The sequence below is a fragment of the Lepidochelys kempii genome, chromosome 1 (genome assembly GCF_965140285.1).
Source record: "Lepidochelys kempii isolate rLepKem1 chromosome 1, rLepKem1.hap1, whole genome shotgun sequence".
NCBI classification, from domain to species: Eukaryota; Metazoa; Chordata; order Testudines; family Cheloniidae; genus Lepidochelys; species Lepidochelys kempii.
In genome coordinates this window covers 74,062,718-74,085,192 of record NC_136380.1, presented here as the reverse complement: position 1 = coordinate 74,085,192, position 22,475 = coordinate 74,062,718, and the positions used below count along the sequence as shown (strand labels likewise).

At 39.6% G+C, this 22,475-nt stretch overlaps 1 protein-coding gene across 11 annotated transcripts in view; it reads left to right on the top strand.

Moving 5' to 3' along the window:
- Positions 1-22,475, top strand: part of PCDH9 (protocadherin 9) — an 892,742-nt gene that overhangs the window by 364,521 nt on the left and 505,746 nt on the right. The window contains exon 3 of one of the 11 annotated variants that reach the window (XM_073346252.2): positions 8,974-9,039. The exons of the other annotated variants lie outside the window; for them this stretch is intronic. Within the exon in view, the coding sequence (XP_073202353.1) occupies positions 8,974-9,039 (66 nt within the window). The remainder of the gene's footprint in view (positions 1-8,973; positions 9,040-22,475) is intronic. 11 annotated transcript variants of the gene reach the window in all.

The following is a 22,475-nucleotide window of genomic DNA, read 5'->3' as shown; positions in this document are numbered from 1 at the left end:
TTGCTTGAAGTCCCAAGGTAAACTGTCGAAAGACTCCTGTTGACTTCAGTGGGCTTTGGATCAGGCCCTTACTAGGTTTTGTGTGTGTATGAATGTATAATACACACACACACACACACATTGAGCAGGTTGTGTGCAAATATTGTCCAAGGGAAATTTTTGCACCTATCAGGGGAATGAGAAATGTGTTCACTGAACAGCAGGATTTCTTTAAAGCAGAAATTCTCTGGACATAGTGACACCTATAAACCCATCCCAGTCAGCAGTAAACACAGGCTATTGAACAGATGCTTTCTTGGCTAGCAATCAAACTTCTTTAGCAGAGCTTCTTTTGTGTATACACTCCCCTGAGCTAATGGAATACTGACAACATGTTTTCTAAAGAAAACCTGTGTATGAGAAAATTGCTTAGACATGCACAATCTCTTTTCGTGGGGCTGTCAAGGATTTGTATTGATGCTTGATGGTATATTATTAACATGCTTACAAAACTAATTTAAAGGCAGTGGAGCAATGCTGTTTATACTATTTTCAGTCATATTACCATTACTAATTACATTATATTGTTATACTCACTGATACAAATCAAATGCTGGTAATGTCAGGATTAGTGTAGGATGGTAGAACTAGCTGGTTTTCACACCCTTTGATTCAGATTGGTACTTGTCATCTTTCTTTAGAATAACCTGAAATGATGCAAATACAGTTTGCTTTTATTTCTTGTCCTCTATTTTCACCTTAGGATAAACTTCAATTTTATAGAGCAAAACACTGTTTAGTCAACTGAAGGCCATTTCATTTATTTAAGAGAGCAGCCATATTTATTGATGAAGTGTAGTCTGGAAGGTGTTAATTTTTATTTTTCGTCTTTAGGGTCAGAAATAATGGGTGAATAATGTATAATGGGATCAACATACTTCATTTAAGGCATTTTAGTGTCCAGAGTAGAGCAGCCTATACTGATTAAGTGATCTGACTTTATTGACTACATTATTAAATATGAATTCTATTAAACTTAAGTACAGTCTTTTTTCCCCCTTCAAATGTTAACATCAGTGCAAGTGCCAGGGTAAAACTCATGACATTTAGAAAGAAGAGAGAATCAGATAAGATTTACCAGAAACAGAATGTATGAATAAATGAAGAGGAACATCTGTAACAATGCAGCTCCTTTAGATAAATCTTGACAAAATATTTTTCCATTTTGTGATGGGGAAAAAGTTGCTGAGGGAGGGTTCAATCAATTGTTCCTTAGGCACTGTAATCAGAACAATTTCTGAGTTTCTTTCTGAGACTTGATTTATCTCCCCTGTATCCCAAGGGTCATCAGTATGATTGCTTTGGCACCGCTAGTTTATGGTGGGAAAACAAAACCTGTCACAGTAGACTGCATATCCTCATTCCTGGATCAGAAGTATAACCCTTCATTATCAGATAAAGTACGGAAATTCACATACTATGACTGTCTTTCTCTCTGTACCATCCGTGCACACCGCCCAAGGTTGTCACTCTTTTGGTAACTTGGAATGACCCTGCCACCTCTGTAAATGAGATCCAGGAAGTCTGACTGTCCAATTTTGTTCTCAGCTGGGATTCTAGCTCATGGTACTAAGTAGAGTCAATGCACTAAACTGGGATAAATTAGAGCATTGAGTCATAGTGCCAGTTTTACAGCTGAAGCCTGGCTTCCTTTGGGGTTCTAGCAAAATGTAGCATTTCATACCTGATATTCTTCCTATCACATTGCAGCCCTCTTCTGAGGTGTAAAGAAATGACCTTTCTCTTTTTCAGCATAGCAAATCGCTTCTCTGAATGCGAGAGCAAGAGAGATTGCTATTGCTTCTGAAGGGATAAGCTTCTCTTGAAGAATGTGCTGCTACTGCTCTGGGTAAAACACTTGCAGGGGCTATGGGGAGTGTACAGTCTCAAAGGCATGCTCCTTTTTTCTTTTAGGGCATTTGGGTTTGTCAGTGTCTTATGGTGTCAGAACTACTGTAGCTTTCCCTGACTGCTGATATGTCTTCAAATAGCAGATCCGTATATAGCCTCCACTGCTTTCAATTTTAAATGAAACTTATACTAGTGAAAGGTGATAGATTTGACAACACTGGAGGCTAAAGTCCTCTGTTTATCCCAGGTGCAGTGCAGTGCCCAGCAATGCAAACTTCTTCACACTGATGCAAGAGTGTATGCCAACCCTGATCTTGAGGGTCAGTCTCAAGGGGCTAGAGAGCAGTTTGAATCCTTCACCTCTTTTTGCCTGAGACAACCAACAGGCATGCCACTTGTGATAGTGTGTTTTGGAATCTAGAATGCATCACTTTTGAAGCAGATTGAAAACACTAATGTATTTCACATAGATGTAATTTCACATAGTGCCTCACAGTATCTCCTTGGCTGGAATACAGTTTGTTTTTGTTCATAGAGGGCCACATCTTGCAGCCCTTCCTCAGTCATAGAATCATAGATTTTAAGGTCAGAAGGGACCATTATGATCGTCTCGTCTGACCTCCCGCACGATGCAGGCTACAGACGTAGGTATATTTAACCTGAACCTAATTCTTTGAAGTGTAAATTAAAAATAAACAAAGAATCCTTAGTTCAGAATTACCAAGTGCTGTCCTTAAGAATTGAATGTATTTAGGTTTCTTGTGCCCCAAATAAGAAAGAGAGCCTCAAAATAACCTTCACATGTATTATTTATTCAGTGCCACAGTTGTGATGAAGCTTTCCACACCTAAAAAGATAAATCCTCATTCCAAGATTAGTCTTAATTAGACATTACATAGACAATAAACAAATGTAAAAAGGGGGAATAAGAACAGAAGGGTTGCAACAGTGGAAGACCTTGAGAGAGAAACTGGCTATTGACAAGTTTAGGCTTGAAATTAGGTGAAGGTTTCTAACTATCAGAATAGTGAAGGTCTGGAACAGCCTTCAAGGGGAGCCATGGGAGCAAAAAACCTAGCTTAGGGCTGCCAATTTTGGTTGGACATATTTCTGGAGACTCCAGGCCAATCCTGCAGGGTTGGCAACCCTAAACAGGCTTCAAGACTGAGCTTGGTAAGTTTATGGAGGGGATGGTTTGACGAGGCTGCCTACAATGGCATATGGCTGACCTGTGACTGCAACTAGCAAATATCCCCATTGGCTGGTGATGGGACACTAGATAGGGAGGCTCTGAGTTACTATATGTTCGGTCTTGCCAAAATGCTCAGGGTACAAGTGGTTGCCATATTTGGGGTTGGGAAGTAATTTTCCCCTGAGTCAGATTAGCAGAGATCCTGGGCTGGGTTTTTTTGGTTTTGTTTTGTTTTTTTGCTTTCCTCTGCAGCATAGGGCATAGGTCACTTGCAAGTTTAAACTAATGTAAATGGTGGTTTCATGATTTAAGGACTTCAGTAACTCAGCCACAGTTCATGGGTCTATTAAAGGAGTGGGTGGGCGAGGTTCTGTGGCCTGCAATATGCAGAAGGTCAGACTAGATAATCATGATGGTCCCTTCTGGTCTTAAAGTCTGAGTCTGTGTTTACTATTTTGTTTTGTCTTAGTTTCTTTTTAGGTTTTTAAAGCAATTAACATGATACTTTATGGTGTCCGGAATGAAGGTTGGGTGTAGGTCAGGAATGGAATGCTGAGTAACAGAAGTAACTTAAAGTAAGATTTACAGTGTTACGGCAGACTACAGTCACACTCAGGGGAATCATAACACACTCTGAAAGTGGAACTTGGATCATGATACTTCTTCTGTAGTTCAGATGCTTCTCTCAGATCTGCAAAACAGATCTCCACTTTGATTGGGGGAGTTTCCCTTCCATAACTGCCATTAACACCAATGTGAAACCATCCCAGGCAATTTCTTGCCAGGCAATAGGTCATAGGAAAGTTTATTGGTGAAAAATGTGTTTGACGCCCTTTGACATTGTCTTTAACACAGTGAGTGGGTGTGTTTTGTCTCTTTGAAAACAAGCAACTTTGAATGAATGGCTATCTGCCGCAGCTGATTTGTTCCAAGATAGCAGTGGTGTTCACGATAAGGCACAACTGATTTCACATTTTTCTGTGGAGTTGGGTTCTTTTAATGTCAAACAATTTTTTTGGCTTTCCAAAGTTTTTGTACAATAAAATACTGCAATTTCTATAGACAAAACTTGGTGGTTGTTTTTCCCTTGCACAGTGGGGCCCATTCCTCCCTGAACAAACAATAAAGACAAGTTGCAAGCAACCGAATGATGAAGACAGTATAGGTCATGCCAATTGGCATACACAGGAGCAGAATAAATTGGCAAGGGCTTATCTGGTGCTCTTTCCTTGAATTAAGTGCTTATTATGGAGGTATTTTTGTGTGTATCAAAATGTCAGGGCACAACTATATTCAGGTTCCTTGTTTTATTATTTTTCCTTCTTTCTTGGATCTTTTATTTCCTTGCCATAAATAAAGGGGGATATTTAACTTTTCCCTCTGTTTTTGACAAGGTCTCCTTCCATTAAGATGATTTTATATCTGCATATAAAGGACTAGTCCTGTGTAGGCAGCAGTGCAGAGCCTCATCACCCCAGAACTACCCCTGTGAGTGCATCCATTTTAACACCCATCTGAAGGACACTTGAAGGACTGCAATGTGGCTTAGCTGCACTGGAGTGTAGGGGTGAATGAGGAAGAGTCTCTGTGCACACATACCCATGAAAGGGACTGGCCATAAATCTGACCTAATGTCTCTTCTTAGACTATTGTATAAAATGCTTCTTGGTTTTACTAATTGTTATATTATAATTTTATTCCCTTTAATATATGTGGGGCCATACCCAACAGCATTTACTGCTAGGGAAGCTGGATCTGTCTTCAGAGTGATGATATTGTACATGATGACAGTAGATAAGTAGTAAACAGACATCAGATTCCTGAAGATTAAGAGCCTGATTCTGCAAGCCTATTTTCACACAGGTAGTGGCGTTGACTTCAGTGGAACCTCCAAAAATCAGGTCACTTGTTTAGATGTCTTAAAATAGATTTTGGTTTTTCATTTGAGGCTTCCAGGTTGGAAAATTGTGACTTGCCTAAAATCACATAGAAAACTCTGGCAGAACTGGGAATAAAACCCAAAGTCTTGTCTGCATGGTCCCTTAGTCTGGGATGTAAATTTTAATGCACACCAACATGTCACTCCCTGCTGTTGTGCACTAAAAGTTCCCTCGTGTATGTTAACATAGCACAGTTTGAAACAGGACTACATAATGTGCACTGGGGAACTTCTAGTACATACCAGCAGAGTCTACACGGATGGTTAGTGCGCAACACTCTAGTGCTCATTAGAATTTACACTTCATCTGTTGTGCATTAAGGCACTGTGTAGACAAGCTCCAAGTCTCTTAACTCCCCTATCCTATCCATTAGCCAGACAGTGTCATCTGTCTCACCTATTTCCCTCTACATCAGCAGAAAAGTAGAGCATGTGCAACTCCCATTGATGACAGCAAGAGACACAAGTTCAGCATTTCCTATGTTTGTTCCTTTAGCTTCAGTGGGAGTTGTGCCTAAGTAAAGACATACATAGACATTTAATTTGTGGAATTGAGGCTGCTAAACTCCACAAGCATTATGCACATCTCTCTGTATGATTTGGCTGAAGAGACCCAGGTTAAGACTTTCAGGTCTAGGTAGCCAACAGTTTTCAGCACCGAGACCTCAGTTGTGGAACTCCTCACCAGAGGAAGGAAGATTTGACAGTGTTCGGATTAAAATCTGAAATTTATCTGTCTTTTAGATTCAGATCTCCCTAATTCAGGATTCTGATTTCTTTTTTTTAATATATTAAAAAAATTCAAACTCTTACACATTTTTGGATGGATGCATGGAAAAGAGAGATTTAAGACCTGATCCTGCTGTTCATACTCTAGCAACAGTTCCATTAATTTTACTGGGAACTTTGCCTGTTTATGGACTGCAAGATCAAGCTCCTTTAATAAACAAGAAAGATGTAGAATAATTAGAAATAGAGCATGGACAGGATTTTACTATGTATTGGATTTTTTAGCTGACAAAAGCATGATTATTGTGGGAGTTTTAGACTAATCTGCCCTTACTCTTACTTTTGTGCATAAAGTGTTGACACTGTAGACAGTTTTCATTACATTTTGCAGGTCTGTGGTTGTCTGCTCATTTTATTGGGAAATAGAGCAGTTGGTAGACCTGCTTCTTGTTATCTCCCTTGCTGTTGGATTGCAGTACATCACCCTTGATGCTGATTTTATGTCACTTCCCCCCCAAATTGATATTCAGCCAGGATATTTTCCCAACCCTTCTGTTTGTAGATGGAGAATGTTAGATTAAATGGATTGCCCGACTGTATTTCAGCTGAAAGATTTTACTAATGTCATTTTATAAAAGCCAGGCACAGTCAGAAAGAAAAAAAGATTAGAAAAGTGGACTGTGGTCTACAGGTACAAATCTTACATGTTTTATGGTATCTTAAATTTTGCTGGCTTTTAAACCCCTACTGGGGAAGTAACTAGATATATTCAAGATCTCCTTGAACCTCAGCAGAACCTGAAAAGTGTGTGCTCTTTGACAACAACCACCATGCAAGGATTCTCATTACACTGTAGGTCAGGAGGTGACTGAGTCTTCCCTGTCTTGAACTCTAGGTTATGGGTCTCATCTGCGGCTATGACAGCCATCTTTAACAATCCTTTACCATTTTTAACACTTTTTTTTAAAGCCACTCTTTTTTAGAGGTGTTTTATTTTTCATTACTGTCAGCCTCTCTCAGACGCTCCTCTCCTCTTGGGCTAGCTTTAATTTATCTGGGCAGAGAAGTAAAGTCCCTCTTACTCCCCTGTCTAGACAAAATGGGATTGTGTATCCCCAGCCTTGTTGGGGCCAAATAGGTAGCACACAGAATGAAATAAGCTGCTCCACAGAGCAAAGGGAGATTAAGGGAGGAAGTGTACATTTGGGTCATAATACATTCTCAGCGCAGCTATGTGTCTTCCTTTACTCAAGGCAGATTGTAAGGTTACAGTCCTTTAGATTTAATAATCACATATTATTTAACATTTGTTCATTTTATAAATATTATATATAATATAATATTTGTATGTTAATGGTCACTGCAGCGTCTTTACCTGGAAGGGGAATACATTATTTTCTTATTAACATTACTGTTTTTATTATACTTCTTTACAAAACCACTTGTAGGAAACAATAATTCTGAAAGCTTTCTAGAGGAGTTTTGATAGTTTAAGATAATGTATTTGATAACATATGCCAAATTCTACCTTCAAATATATTCATATAACTCCTATCCAAGTGAGTGGGAATTGCACACATTTATCTGAAGGCAGCATTTGGCTTGATTCGCCTCTCTGTGGTTTTAAACCTGTGTAATTCCATTGACTTGAGCTGAGTTGCACTTGATTTATACCTGTACAAGTAGAAAGACTAACAGGCATAAAATACCAGCAAGAGAAGAAATCTTCTGAATGTGGAATGTATTTTAAAACATTTTCAGTTGCCTTATTTTTTTTGGTTAAATTATATTTATTAATCTCCATGGAGTACATAAATACTTTTGATTCAAAGAGCATAAGAATTATTTTGGTTTAAAGTGAGTTTTCTTTCAAATGAGGTGTTACTTCGCAAAGAAAGGATCTCCCCACATTAGTCAGAAACATCATGTCAGGTATCAGAGGAGACTGCTTTAAGTGGATATAAATAGTTAAGAAGACTTGCTGCTTTCAAGGCAGGGTTTTTCAGAAAGCTTTTAAGAACTGTGATATAACGCTCTAAGAACACAAGACTCACGTAAGATATCGAGATATCTGCTGGGAGTAGTTTGGAACAGACGTGTTTTTTCCATTGGGATTGACAACACTTTTTGATGTAAAGTTTTCTGATGTTCTTGCTTACCATATGATAAAGAAGTGGGCAAACAATTCTGAACAGAATACTAATGTCCTCCTTGAATATATTGTACAAAGATGTTTGTACGGAATTCAGAATCATGACTCTGTAGAGAGTGGATTTGAAGTGATCTAACTTCCACATGTGTTATTCTTAACCTAATGTTAGACGTCCAGGAAGCCCTTCTTTTCTAATAAAATAATAGTTGAATATCTGAGCAACACAATACACAGAGGAGAAAATAAAAATATACATTTCTTGCTCTCCCTTTGCTTCTCAAGTAGAGTACATGATTTTTTCCTGTTTATAACTGCTTAAAATTACTCTCGCACTACTGATCTGTTGTCAAAATAAATAACCCAAAGAGCCATTTCCTAGAGCAATATACAGCACTGAAGATTCTGCAAACTTTTGGAACCCAGGAAACTTCTTCTCCACAGATATTGTTTTCATTCCACACACATGGATTAAGATTATTGTTGAGGTATCAAAGTCCTACACCCAAAAGGGGATTTGAACTACATAGTGCTATTTATATTCAGCAGTTGGTAACAGAGCATGAACATCCATTAATGCTCCCATATTAAACACAACTTTAATTGCAGTTTTAAAGATCTGCTGGTTTTGCTTTTTAGAGTCTGAGGGTTGATTTAATAATATCTTAATAAAAAGCTTAATAGTGCATTAAATTAAAAAATAAGTTTTTTCTTCTTATGAGACAGCAATTTCAGTGGGTAGTTCACTAAACAGAAAACTAAACCTGCTCTGCTGTTTTGAAAATCTGTTGCCTGATTGCAGCAAAGTATAGCACAATGTTGTAAAATCAGCCTTAAAGTAAATTGTTCCTTGATGTAGCACTTCAAATGTTACCAAGCATGTACTTGGATAACCAAGATATGAGCTTTCAGAAGCCTGAACACCCAAGAGAGAATTATTTCATTTCCCCTGCCAGAGATTTGCCCATATTTCTGCTTTATATATTAGCCAACACTGGGCCAACGGGTGGAGGGATATCTGAAAATCTGTACTAAAAGTAACATCTTTTTATTTAAATATTACTTGCTTTTTAGGCACTGAATTTTGGAGATATGCCGAAGTACTTGTGGGAGATTTGGGTACCTGACAAACCGTGGGTGGTAAGATATCAGATCAATGAAATTAATAAACAAAAAATATATATTTTTAAAAGTTAAATATTGTGGGCTGTGTTCCCACTGAAGTCACTGGTCATAACTTCCATGGGGCTGATTGCAACTGGATTACTGTGATTTTGCAGTGTTGTAACGCTGTTCATTTCAGTAGCATCACCCTGGGGTAAAACTGAAATAATGTAGTGGTAAACTAGGACCATGCACTTCGGGAGAAGCAGAAATTGGTCATGCTGCAAGTCTAAATCATGCTTTCAAATACTCTGACACTTGACACACTGTAATCTGTACCCTATAAGTAGCCAAGAAACTTGATTTTTGTGAGGTGGGTAAGATTTAGTTTAGGATGGAAGGTGTGTTATTTCTTTTATTTTTAACAAAATTATTATGGGTCTATTACTACCACTCTTACACTGCCAAGCAGTTACTCATATGATTAATCCCATGGATTTTAGTCACTCTTGTGAGATCTTCTGACCAGTAAGATTAAGGGGGTCAGTCTGGCTCACGAAATAGTACCTTGTGCTACCACAAGTCTCACTAGTCTCAAATGGCTGTCACCTACATGCCTGTGCTCAGTGCTTAATTTTTCATGAAAGAGGTACCAGGGCTCAAGCAATTTTTTTACATTCATAACTGAAGCAGCAAGCCCAGAGGTGATGGGGCTATAAATTGCCAAGCCTAGAGGTGCCGAGGCTCAGCCCTTGCACAAAGTAAGTACTGCCCATGCTGAGGCATAAGGGGAGTAAAACTTTCCTTACGGCCCTGTGTGGAATACCCAGAAATTAGGCCCAGTTAGTGCTCTGCATCTGCTACCTTCTCCCCGCAACCCAAGAGGAAGGAGAAGACTCTACCCCCTAAAGCACTGACCACCACATCTGAGTCAATGCAGGTAAATGGTACTTTGCTACTTCCCCTAGAGTCAGGGGTAAACATGTTCCTAAACTCAGAAGTATAGTTCATTCCCTGTGCAAAGCTACAGTCTGCCCTTTGGTTTCAAAGGACTCAAGCAAAGGTGGCAGCATCTGTTAATTAGTTTGTGAAAAGGGGACATTGTCGAATTTGTATTAATGATCCAAGCCCATTTAGATCCTTATAAATTCACAAGGTTTCAAAGGTTAAAATTCTAAATAAAATCTGAATTTTGATGCAATTTATAAATCTACAAAGATTATAATTCCTTCAGCTCTTCAAACTGCAAGCTTGCAGTTTGAATATTTGTTTTTACTGTGAGTTAGTTACTATTTGGAAGCTAAGAACTGTCCTGCAGCAACTTTGAGTTACATGAGGGCCAGGACAGCTTCCCAACAATCAGGAGGCAACCTTAATTCTGGCATTCTCTAACTTTTAAGTGCTTGGCTTTGCTATCTTAATGATTTTTGAATGTAGTTGTTTTTCTATATCCAATAATAAGCAATATTGGCTCTTGAAGTCTTTATGGTCTACGGATGAATATTAAGCACTTAAATTAATATTTATGTTTTTACACGATGAACGGTAATGGCTCCAGGGTCTCTTTCTATAAAGTCAATGATCCTAAATGTGTATTTACACTCTTGATCTGAGTTTTCAAATGTTCTTGTGTATGTATTTATATGATAAATTGTAACAACTCTGCAGCAAATGACCTCTCATACACTTCCATTAATGATTTGTGTTTAATTTAATATTAAATAGAATATGGAAAGATTAAAGCCACATTGAGTTTCTAGGAACAGTATTGTTTTGTACATTCTACTTTTAAGATCTGATTTTCAAAGAGGCTAAAGGAGTTAGGCATGCAACTCCTATTGAGTTTCAATGGAAGTTAGGTGCCCAGCTCCCCTTTGAAAATTCAGTCTCAAAAGTTTGTTTAATTTGACTGTGGGATTTAACTCGCAAAATTTCTCCAACTTTCCTCGGCTAAATCATTCTTTTTCAAGCAAATCATTGATGTCACGAGAAAGCCAAGCAAACAAAAACAAACAAAGAAATAACAGCAACAAAAACCTATCATGAGATATATTCCAGCTTTTTGGAAAGCCTGAAGATCCATGCTGGGTAACAGTTAATGGGTGTGAACAATTTTGACCTAGATTTTACAGGTGATATACTCAATAGAAGTAATCGTGCCTTTATTTATGAACTAATTGCATCCAAATTTGACATGTTTGGTTTTATGCAAGGATTCCTCTAACTCTCATTTTGTTTACGTTGTAACTCTTATTTTGTTTACATTGACCGTCCGCAGGCACGGCCCCCTGCAGCTCCCAGTGGCCATGGTTCACGGACATTCTGGCTGCTGCTTCTCGCAGCTCCCATTGGCAGGAAACAGCAAACTGCGGCCACTGGGAGCTGCGGGGGGCCATGCCCACATACCGTTAATGTAAACAAAATGTCTCGCTGCCCGCCAGTGGATTACCCTGATGGGCCGCTTGCCAAAGGTTATTGACCCCTGATCTACAGTATACACAATCATTGCAATGTATATTTACAATGTGCAAAGGTTTGTCTCTTTCCCATTCTTTAGTGTCGGGAGGCAGTGTACTTCAGAGACACCCTCTGATATACATTCCCTCCTTGCTTCCTCTGTCTGAGGTATAGGTAAGAGGGGTTTGCTGGACTCTCCAGCAGGCAGGATGTGTTGGCTATTTCCATTGTCATGACAGGTCTGGTAGCTCATGCAGGAGTATAAATGGGGATTTTGTATATCCCTTCACTTCCTTCTGTTGGTGAGTAGTAGAAGTCACAATTTAGCCTTATTTACAAATGCATAGGAGCCATTCTTTCCTCTTGGGTTCATATTCTACTTCTGTTTCCTTTCCAGTCATTACATAAATGCATATACAGAGCAACTGCGAGGATAGTATCAGTATAATATTGATCTTGGTTGGAGCCGGGAAAGGGGAGGGAGTAGTTCCTGAAGTTGTCTCTAGATGGCCAAGCAGGATATTCCTTATTTCAAAGCCATATCTTTCACCACTGAAGTCAGTAGAGCTTTATCTTTACTAGCAAAATAACATGCATTTCAGCTTCATGTTAGCAAATACATGGTAACTTACTTGAGGTAAAATCCTAGTGATGACAAAAGCAGTTGTAATTTTCATGTGTTAGCAAATTGAGGTAAACATAGGGTGACCAGACAGCAAATGAGAAAAATCAGGACGGGGGTGTGGGGTAATAGGAGCTTATATAAGAAAAAGACCCCAAAATCAGGACTGTCCCTATAAACAGGGACATCTGGTCACCCTAGGTAAACAACATGGGGGACTGTAGGGTTTACATTGACCTGGCTAACTCATGTTAACACAGCAAACTGCCTGTGTCTTCAGTAGGATTTTGCCTAATATTAGACTATCTCTATATATTACAAGCTAGGGTTGTGATTCCCCTGCTTGTGTACACATACTCACGTTAGCTCTCATTGAACTAGTGCAAATAGAAATAACAGCGTAGCTGTGGTAGCATGTGTAGAGAAGCAGAAGCACGGCTGAGCACATACCCACCAGTTTCAGGTGGGTGAGAGCTTTCCTGAAGGCGTGTACACAAGCAGGGGAATCCCACCCCTAGCTCTTAGTGTAGCTGTAGCCTTAGTTACCACTTGTTAGCCAACAAGAGGTAAAAACACACTTTTCTTCCTAATGAAGACTCTCCCTAGGAGTTTTGGCACTGAGTTAAGGGGTTGCTGAGTCCTGCTCTCATTCATTGTCTCTTTAAATAGATTTGTTGATTTTTTTTCTTTACCTACCTCTAAATTAATGTGTATTTAGATTTCCTGAATATCTAAAATATATAAGTGCAATAGTAGTAGTTATTGCATCATCTTGGTATTTTAACTGATATCAGTTTTAATATCTGTCATCTGGTCTGTCAGGGGACTACTGTAGATCCTACACTGTCAGGAGGATAAGAGTTGATTATTTAATGGAACTTTTGCATATCTGATTTCTGTGATCAGCAATAAAATATGTGCATTTTTCATGATTTCTGATGTGAATTTAAAAACTGAAAGTCCAGTTTAATTGTGGTCTTGCTCCCTCAGGCATTGCTGAGGCTGTTCTGAGACATTCTACCTTTGCATTGATTCTGCAGGACACCCGAGTGCTGCACCAATTTCCTTACACTTGCTTTAGAAAGGAGCATCATATATTCCCTTTTGTTCCTGCTGCCAGATGCTAGCAGCAGCTCTCAGTGTCAGGCAGGGTAAGTCTTTGGGCCCTTGGGTCCATGGAGTATAATTGGGGACATTAGCGAGTGCTCAAAGACACTAGTTCTGTATTGTGCTTGGCTTCAGAGTGAGTGTGCTGAGGTGGGGGAGGGAAAAGCTCCTTGAAACTTCTTTCCACCAGTGCTTCAGTGCAGTGTTAGCCAGTGTTACCCACAAAGGTAACACAGTCCTTAAAATTATTTTAAAATTAATAAGAAAGACCTGATATATACTTAAAAGAAGACAAGAGGAAAGCCAATCATTCTATAGCTCGGTTGTATCTCAGTTTTCAGGGACTTGAGTCAAATGGGGACCGAATTCATTGATTTACATTAGAGATTAATTTGGTTCCATCAGTCATTTTACAGATTATTCAAATTAAAGATTTAATTCCCCTGGGGGAGGGGGAAGAGTTTGCATTATTCATATAACAGCCATTCATTTAAATGTCATGATCGCTACAGCACGATGGAAAAATATCTGCAATCAAATATATTGTACCCTCACAATGTATGCTCAGAAGAGGCCCTTTATGTGAGGAAGTCCTCTTTGCCCTCTGATTTTGGGTTAACCCCTGAGCTCCCCTGAAACCTCCAAGGGCTCCATGACTCTAGGATCTGAATGAGGATACTGGTGAGAAGTGGGCAAATAGCAGGGATGATGCAAATTGCCTTCCATTGGCCCTGAGGAAATTTCTTTCCCCCACCTCCCATAGTACTGTCTCAGGTTGTCTCTTCCCCATTCTCCCACAGCTGGAACTGTTTCCCATTAAAGAGGGGTCCCCAAAGCAGCCACTATCTGTAGAAGCCCTGTCTGTGTGGCTTCACAGGAACCAAGCTGCTGGAGAGCAGTCGGGGTTGCTAGAGAGCCAGAGCCAATGTGGATATCGATAGTCTCTGCTTCCCGCTGAGCCTACAGAATCCTATGGCTTCCAGTGGTCCTGTGAGGTTTCTGGGATTGTCCCTCTACCTGCTGTATTGGGGGAGCAAGCCCTACTTTCCCAAAAGAACAACTGGAGAGCACTCCTAGAGGAAAACCTCTCAGAGGCTGTTTCCTTTTAGTCCCTTCTCATTTGTTTCTCTGCAGGAGGGGTGAGTCTGAGGTAATGAGACCTTACATACTGTAAATAACACAAACAGAGGCATAGCAAGTCGTTGGAGTGAAAATAATTCTATGACATTTCCCCTCTATGGGGTGAAGAAATACAGGTCTATCAAACATATTTATTTTCATGTAGGTATATGAAAATAGCCATTGTACTATAAACTCATAAGTTAACAGTATTTTAATATTAAAATAATTCATTTAGGAAAAAGTCTCAGTTTGATGTGTTGTAGGTTTGTGTTTGCATGGAAAATTGCCCTATTTATTATCCATTCTGGTTTTAATGAAGCACAACAAAAAGGCAGTAAAATGTATTGAATATATTGAGTCTAAATATTAATGATTGCTGGGCATGTTCATAATATCTGTGCATAATGCTGAAATATATATTCACATAGACACAATGTGTGTCTATCTGTGGGTATTTTTACACACAATATAATGGAGCAAGGGAGGGAGAGGATACCTACAATTTCTTAGTGTACTTCAGTATCAGAGGGGTAGCTGTGTTAGTTTGGATCTATAATAGCGGCAAAGAGTCTATAAGGTGCCACAGGACTCTTTGCCGCTTTTAACGTACCTAGTATTTCCCATGTAGCTAGGAATTTTTCTTCAGTGATTATATATTCTGTATAATCTATTGATACTGTTATCTGAGTCTGATATTTCAAATATCTCAAATCATCGTATGACATCATGGAAGTGAGAAGCAGAGATCATTCATATGCCTGGCCAATTTGATTGCAATATTTTCTTTCTTGTAGAGAAGGAGGTGTTTATTGTGGATAGGCTGGTGTGCCATTATATACAGGGTTGCCAACTTTCTAATTGCATAAAACGGAACACCCTTGCCTCACAGCTGGCCCTTCTCTTAGGCCCTGCCCCCACTCACTCCAGTCCCCCTCCCACACTCCCTCATTTCTAGCCCCACCCCAGAGCCCTCACCCTCAGCTGGTGCACTCACCTCCTCTCGCACCCCAACCCTCTGCCCCAGCCCAGTGAAAGTGAGTGAGGGTGGGGGAGAGCAAGTGATGGAGGGAGGTGGGCTGGAGTGAGTGGGGGCGGGGCCTCAGAAGGAGCAGGACAGTGGTGGGAGCTTGGGGAAGGGGCAGGGCAGGGGTGGGGGAAGTGTGTTCTGTTTTGTGCAGTTAGAAAATTGGCAACCGTACCGGGCAAAAAATGGATGCCTGGCAACCCTCCATATATATATATGTATTCAACACATCTATGTTGAAGATCTGTTTCTTGGTATGCTGAGAAATTTTCATGTTCTGAACATTTTCTTGTGAGGAACATTTTCTTTCTTCCAAATTCAAGGAAAACTTTCAACCTATATAGTGTCACCACTGACAAAAGCCTAGCTGAACAGTGGGACCCAATATCTGAGATGACATTTTGCATTACTCCCTCCAGCTACTTGAGAGGTTTAAAAGCTCTGTTTACAGCTGAAAAATGCTAATGGCCAACGAACCGTTCCAAGCAAAAATAATGCCTTTTAAATACAGTGTGCATGACTTTGGTGATCCTGTGATGCAAGATCTTATGGGACTTGTGCCTCTCCAGTTACCAAACTATCTTTGTGTCACTCGTGTGAGTGGTGAGAAATCACCATGGCATTTGTGTAGGTTACATCCTGTTATTTAGTGTACACCATTGTTTGTATTTTTATGAAGCTAATGAATATGGGGGAAATGAGCCTGTGATGTCAGCCGTTAGATCATTATTACTTCACAGGTATTCTTTGTCTTTTCTCCCCTTACTAAAAGGATTTCTCGTTTCATATGTGGGGAAATGCTATATTAAAAAAAAAAAAAAGAAAGAGAAAGGAAGGTTGAGTTCCACGGTGCATTAGCCTTTTTTAACCAATTTTGGCCAGCCCTAATGTTGAGTTTAAATTTCGTACCTGCCTGTAGTTGCTGAAAGTTGATTTATGAGTGCAGGGGACAGGATCAGTAGCCAGCAAATTTTAAAGAAAGGTGTGGGGGTGGGGAGGAGGAGAGTTTTATGCCACAGTGTTTCATCAGTGTCAAATTAAAACAATCAATCTTTTGTCAGCCAGCTGCACTTAACACCGTGTTTGTTCTGAGCTGGAGTATTTGTCAGAGAGTAGCCTTGTTAAAAATGTACTAGCTCATGTCACCTTTAACTCTTTGAGGACCTTTTGGGCATACATGCACAGAGCATACATGCATGAACACAACAACTACGAAGAAGTCTGGATTAGAGTGAATATGGTTGCGAAAACAGCAATGCTTTCCAGTGTTCTCTGGTGCAACAGCATGTTGCATATCACAGGGATTTATTGGCAGCCATTTTTAATGATCTCCACTGTACTTCGTTCATTATGCCATTTCATTGCCAAAAACTGTAAATCTGTTAACATAGTCCCTGGTGGTCTGCTGTAAACTGGTCTGAAATGGGGTAAAAATAATCCTTACATTTTACCCCATGAAAACTAACCCTCCCCCCCCCAATACTGTGACATAGATCAGAAGCTTGAGAGGGCTGACAGCTGCCAAGTGTGTTTGCCAGCAATTCATTTGTACACTTTTCAATTTACAGAACCAGCCCTCAGTCTCAGTTTTTAATTTGGTGCTTTAGATGAAATCCTATTTGGGGAGATCAGCAAGAGGTTAACTGAAGCCGAGGCAGCTGCAGTGGTTAAAAGTCCATAGTTTTGATTTGACGCCAAACTGACATCTAGGTTTTGTTTTCTGTTTTACACTGCTCATTTCCCCAGCCTGCAGCCACATCACATAATGCCACTGTTGTCAAACTTTGGTGAAAAACATTAGAAAGCTTATCACAGTATCATTCATTACCATACATTATAATGTTACAAACCCACAAATATCAGATAAGGAAAAAAAAACAATGGATATTTAACACAGATGAATTTCTGAAAAAGCTTGGCTTTCTCGCTGGGAGGCCTATTGCTCCGACACCCTCCACTACCCCCAATTCAAATCAAGCTAGTGATAAAGTCACACCATTGTTGGAATGTAAAAGGCCACAGATGTATTTGTATACTACAAAGTGATACACACAAACAAAAATTAATCACAATGTGCACAGCATAGCAAATTGTGCTTTCCACTGAACTGTCTTACCTGTCTGGGATGAAAATCCTGACTGCTGAAACATTTATATCCCAGTGGAACTGAAGGATATAAATGCACACATCGTCTCTCGCCCTAAAGTAAGTGGAAAGAGATCTAATAATATATACAGATACAAAAGGTGTATTAACAGTGTTTTGCAAAAGTGAGCTAAGCATTAGTAAACTCATGTGGAAGTGGTTATTGACTTGACCAAAGTCCAGTGGACAACACAAATCCAGTCCCACACTCAAGACTATTTTGGGCTACACAAGAGAATGGCAGTATGAGCAATGTAACAATAGCCACCACAGTCTGTTGATATTGATCATTGGCATGCCAGTTGTGTGTAATATTCTGCAATGGGCCACAGACAAGAACTTTCAACAGAACAAGTTTCTGAGTTGGCTGAATGGAATTAGGACACATGTAGGACATGTATTTGATGAAAGAGTTTAACCATATCCAAGTAACATGCAGGCAGTTATACAAATGGAAAGTATCCAAAAACTGAATCTTTACAGAGATTCATGGACATGTTAACATAGATACTCATGTGTAATTTGTCATATTTAAGCATGCCTCTTGTAATGCTGCTTGAAGGTGGTACAGAATGGAACTGGGAAGACTGTGAAAAGCCATGGGGAGTTGTCACTGAAATATTTTGCAAAAAGAAAAGGAGTACTGTGGCACCTTAAAGACTAACCAATTTATTTGAGCATAAGCTTTCGTGAGCTACAGCTCACTTCATCGGATGCATACTGTGGAAATAAATAAATAACCAAATAAATTGGTTAGTCTCTAAGGTGCCACAAGTACTCCTTTTCTTTTTGCGAATACAGACTAACATGGCTGTTACTCTGAAACCTGAAATATTTTGATTAAAGAAGAATGTAAGGTCTCTGTTGTGAGCTCTGGGGTTATCAGCTGTCCTTTAAGATGATCACCAAGTGGCATATGCTTCTGTGCTAACAGAACTATAAGCAGATGGGCTGACAATTGGTTTTCGTTGGAAGCAATTTTTATAAATATGTTTATGGGCAGTAATCAGTTGAGGCAGAAACCGAGTGTAAGGCTTCGGAAGCCATATTACAGACACTATGTAACAGTACCAACTAGATTTTAGAAAATGACATTGAAAATCTGATTTGGTACCCACTAAAGTCAATGGAAAAATTCCCACTGATTTCATCTTAGAGGATGAATGGTCCTAAACACAATAGTACTCATTAAATGTTCAGTAGTGTTACAAAATGGATTTTTTAAAAACAAATATTCTGTCAAGACCACTTGTCACTAGTATCCCTAGGGAGAGGATTTTCAAGTAAATATGGCTCAAGTTACTTATTTTCAAAACAAAACTTTAATAAATGCAAACAAAAATGAAATAACCTAGTAAATTTCTTCCATCCTATGAAGTCCATGATCCCGGCCAGAATCTTTCTAGTAACACTGCAGCTTCCAGATGGCCTGATTTCTCTATGTAAATCCCGTTAAAGTCAAAGGGAGTTTTTCATGTCTTGAGTGTGGAAAATCAAGATGTACAGCTCCAGATCGTCTTATACTGTTGAGTGATATTACATTATAGTTCGACTTAATAGTAATGCCCACTTTTACTTCCTTGCTGTATTTCTGCTGGTCATGGCATGTAATAGGCAAAGCAGGAGGGGGGCATTTCTTTTTTTTTTCTATTTTTTCCCTTAAAGATACAAATAGGTTTAGTATTAAGCCTAAATGTAATCACCCATATGTGCATTTGCTACTTTAGATTTGTGAACACTGATAGCAGTGAGGGACTGCTACCTTGTCTCAGTGAAGTAAATTATTGAACCCCAGAATGGTAGCATAAAATCTATGGAAGTTTTACAGTAATTTTTGTGAAATGTCAAATTATACCTGAAGAAAGATAGACAGCTGTAACTCATAAGCACTGAAGACACAGATGAATTGCAAGGTCAAGGTTCATTCTGGAATACAGCAACTGAATTAATGATTGATTTTTTTGTTGTGTTTCTTTTATCTCCATCTGAAGAAAAAGTGAAAGTAGGTTCACAAGATTGTGAGTGCACACAGAAGGGATAGCTCATTAGAAGAAAAAGATGACATGAGCTAGGCAAGAATATTTTCTGTTTGGGGGAAAATTGAAAATTGTGCTTAAAAAAAGGAATTTATGATCAATTTTCATTTTTTTGACATAAAATGAAGACTCGGGTATCACAGATGTAGAAGAATTTTTCAACAGATGTATGAAATTAATGTCTCTTTATGATGTAAAGCTTAGAAGAATAACTTGAGGTGAATTAGTGATATCAGGATATGAAAAGGAGTAAAATTGCCACTTTTAGGTCTGTTCACTCGATTACAGATATAAAAGTGGCAATTCTTCAACAAAAAAACTTCAAAAACAGACTCCAACAAGAGACTGCTGAATTGGAATTAATTTGCAAACTGTATACAATTAATTTAGGCTTGAATAGAGACTGGAAGTGGATGTGTCATTACACAAAGTAAAACTATTTCCCCATGTTTATCCGCCCCCCACTGTTCCTCACAAGTTCTTGTCAACTGCTGGAAATGGCCCACCTTGATTATAACTACAAAAGGTACCCCCCGCCCACTCTCCTGCTGGTAATAGCTCACCTTACCAGATCACTCTTGTGACAGTGTGAATGGTAACATCCATTGTTTCATGTTCTCCGTGTATATAAATCTCCCCGCTGTATTTTACACTGTATGCATCCGATGAAGTGAGCTGTAGCTCACGAAAGCTTATGCTCAAATAAATTAGTTAGTATCTAAGGTGCCACAAGTACTCCTTTTCTTTTTGTGATGAGAAATGTGGCTCAAAACCACTGTTCTATTCACCTGATTCACAGATTGGCCAAGGAACAACCTGGCTGCTGGTGTAACTTACACTATCCCGAGCATTACACTGGGGACTGCTTTGCCACTTGGGATGTGAAAGAGCACATGAGGCGCTTGTCTGTGATCGTTGCCTGTACTGTTGTATTCTATATATAAATGGAAGTTTTCAGATTCTGCTCTAGGAGTGTAAAATTAGGACTAAATGTGTGTTTTTGTGGTTTTTTTAAACAATACAAATGAATATATTCTAGCCATCTAGAAGAATGATTTAGCTCTAGTACAAAGGGATATAAACAGGATTAATAGGTAGAATTTTTTTTAAATGGTACTTTACGTTGCATATCAGTGAATGTCTCCATAGTGATGTTTTACTAGATTGTGTAAGAAATCCCAAAGGGAAGGACTGAAAGCACAATTACTTCAGACATCTAAAACTAAAGTAGACAATATACTGGAAAATGTGCTGAAGAAATAGTCTGCCAATTGGGAAGGCGTAGATCAGTGGTAGGCACCCTGCAGCCTGTGGGCTGCACGCAGTCCATCAGGGTAATCCGCTGGTGGGCTGCGAGACCGTTTGTTTACATTGACTGCTCACAGGCACGGCCACCCGCAGCTCCCAGTGGCTGCCATTAGCCATTCCCGGACAATGGGAGCTGTGGGAAGCAGCGGCCAGCATGTCCCTGCAGCCCACGCTGCTTCCTGCAGCTCCCATTGGCCGAGAACAGCAAACAGTGGCCACTGGGGGCTGTGGGCGCCGTGCCTGTGGACAGTCAATGTAAACCAACGGTCTTGCGGCCCGCCAGTGGATTACCCTTACTGGTCACGTGTGGCCACCATTGGCATAGATGGTCCTAGCGTGTTTATAATCCAGGGACTAGGGAGAGTGGTTACATTTATTGTGTTAACTCCCTTTAGTGTACTTAGAAAAGAACAAGACTTAAATACAAAGAATGATTAACAGACTGAGCAGAAATGGAATGAAATATAAATCCTAAAGCCTATCTCAGCAGTTTCACAATGCTGCCACTTCATTGACTTCACTAGAGTCACACCCAGGGTTTAAATTCTAACAGTATTTCCTGGATCCCCCCATATACTCCCAACAAGCTATAAAAACTCTGAGGGAGAGAGGGAGGGACTATTTACCGATGTTGTGCTCTGGACAGCTCCAGCTGAATTTAAACCCTGGTCACTCCTGATTGACACTTCAGCAACTAAGATCAGAATCTAGGCCTAAGAGTTGTGCCCACCTTTTCAAATTGTCTCATTAATATGCTAGCCACCTGTCATAAATATAAAGGGAAGGGTAAACCCCTTTGAAATCCCTCCTGGCCAGGGGAAAGCTCCTCTCACCTGTAAAGGGTTAAGAAGCTAAAGGTAACCTCGCTGGCACCTGACCAAAATGACCAATGAGGAGACAAGATACTTTCAAAAGCTGGGAGGAGGGAGAGAAACAAAGGGTCTGTGTCTGTCTGTATGCTGCTCTTGCCAGGGACAGAACAGGAATGGAGTCTTAGAACTTTTAGTAAGTAATCTAGCTAGGTATGTGTTAGATTATGATTTCTTTAAATGGCTGAGAAAAGAATTGTGCTGAATAGAATAACTATTTCTGTCTGTGTATCTTTTTTGTAACTTAAGGTTTTGCCTAGAGGGGTTCTCTATGTTTTTGAATCTAATTACCCTGTAAGATATCTACCATCCTGATTTTACAGGGGGATTTCTTTATTTCTATTTACTTCTATTTTTTTATTAAAAGTCTTCTTGTAAAAAACTGAATGCTTTTTCATTGTTCTCAGATCCAAGGGTTTGGGTCTGTGGTCACCTATGCAAATTGGTGAGGCTTTTTATCCAACATTTCCCAGGAAAGGGGGGGTGCAAGTGTTGGGAGGATTGTTCATTGTTCTCAGATCCAAGGGTTTGGGTCTGTAGTCACCTAGGCAAATTGGTGAGGCTTTTTACCAAACCTTGTCCAGGAAGTGGGGTGCAAGGTTTTGGGAAGTATTTTGGGGGGAAGGACGCGTCCAAACAGCTCTTCCCCAGTAACCAGTATTAGTTTGGTGGTGGTAGCGGCCAGTCCAAGGATAACGGGGGTAATATTTTGTACCTTGGGGAAGTTTTGACCTAAGCTGGTAAAGATAATCTTAGGAGGTTTTTCATGCAGGTCCCCACCT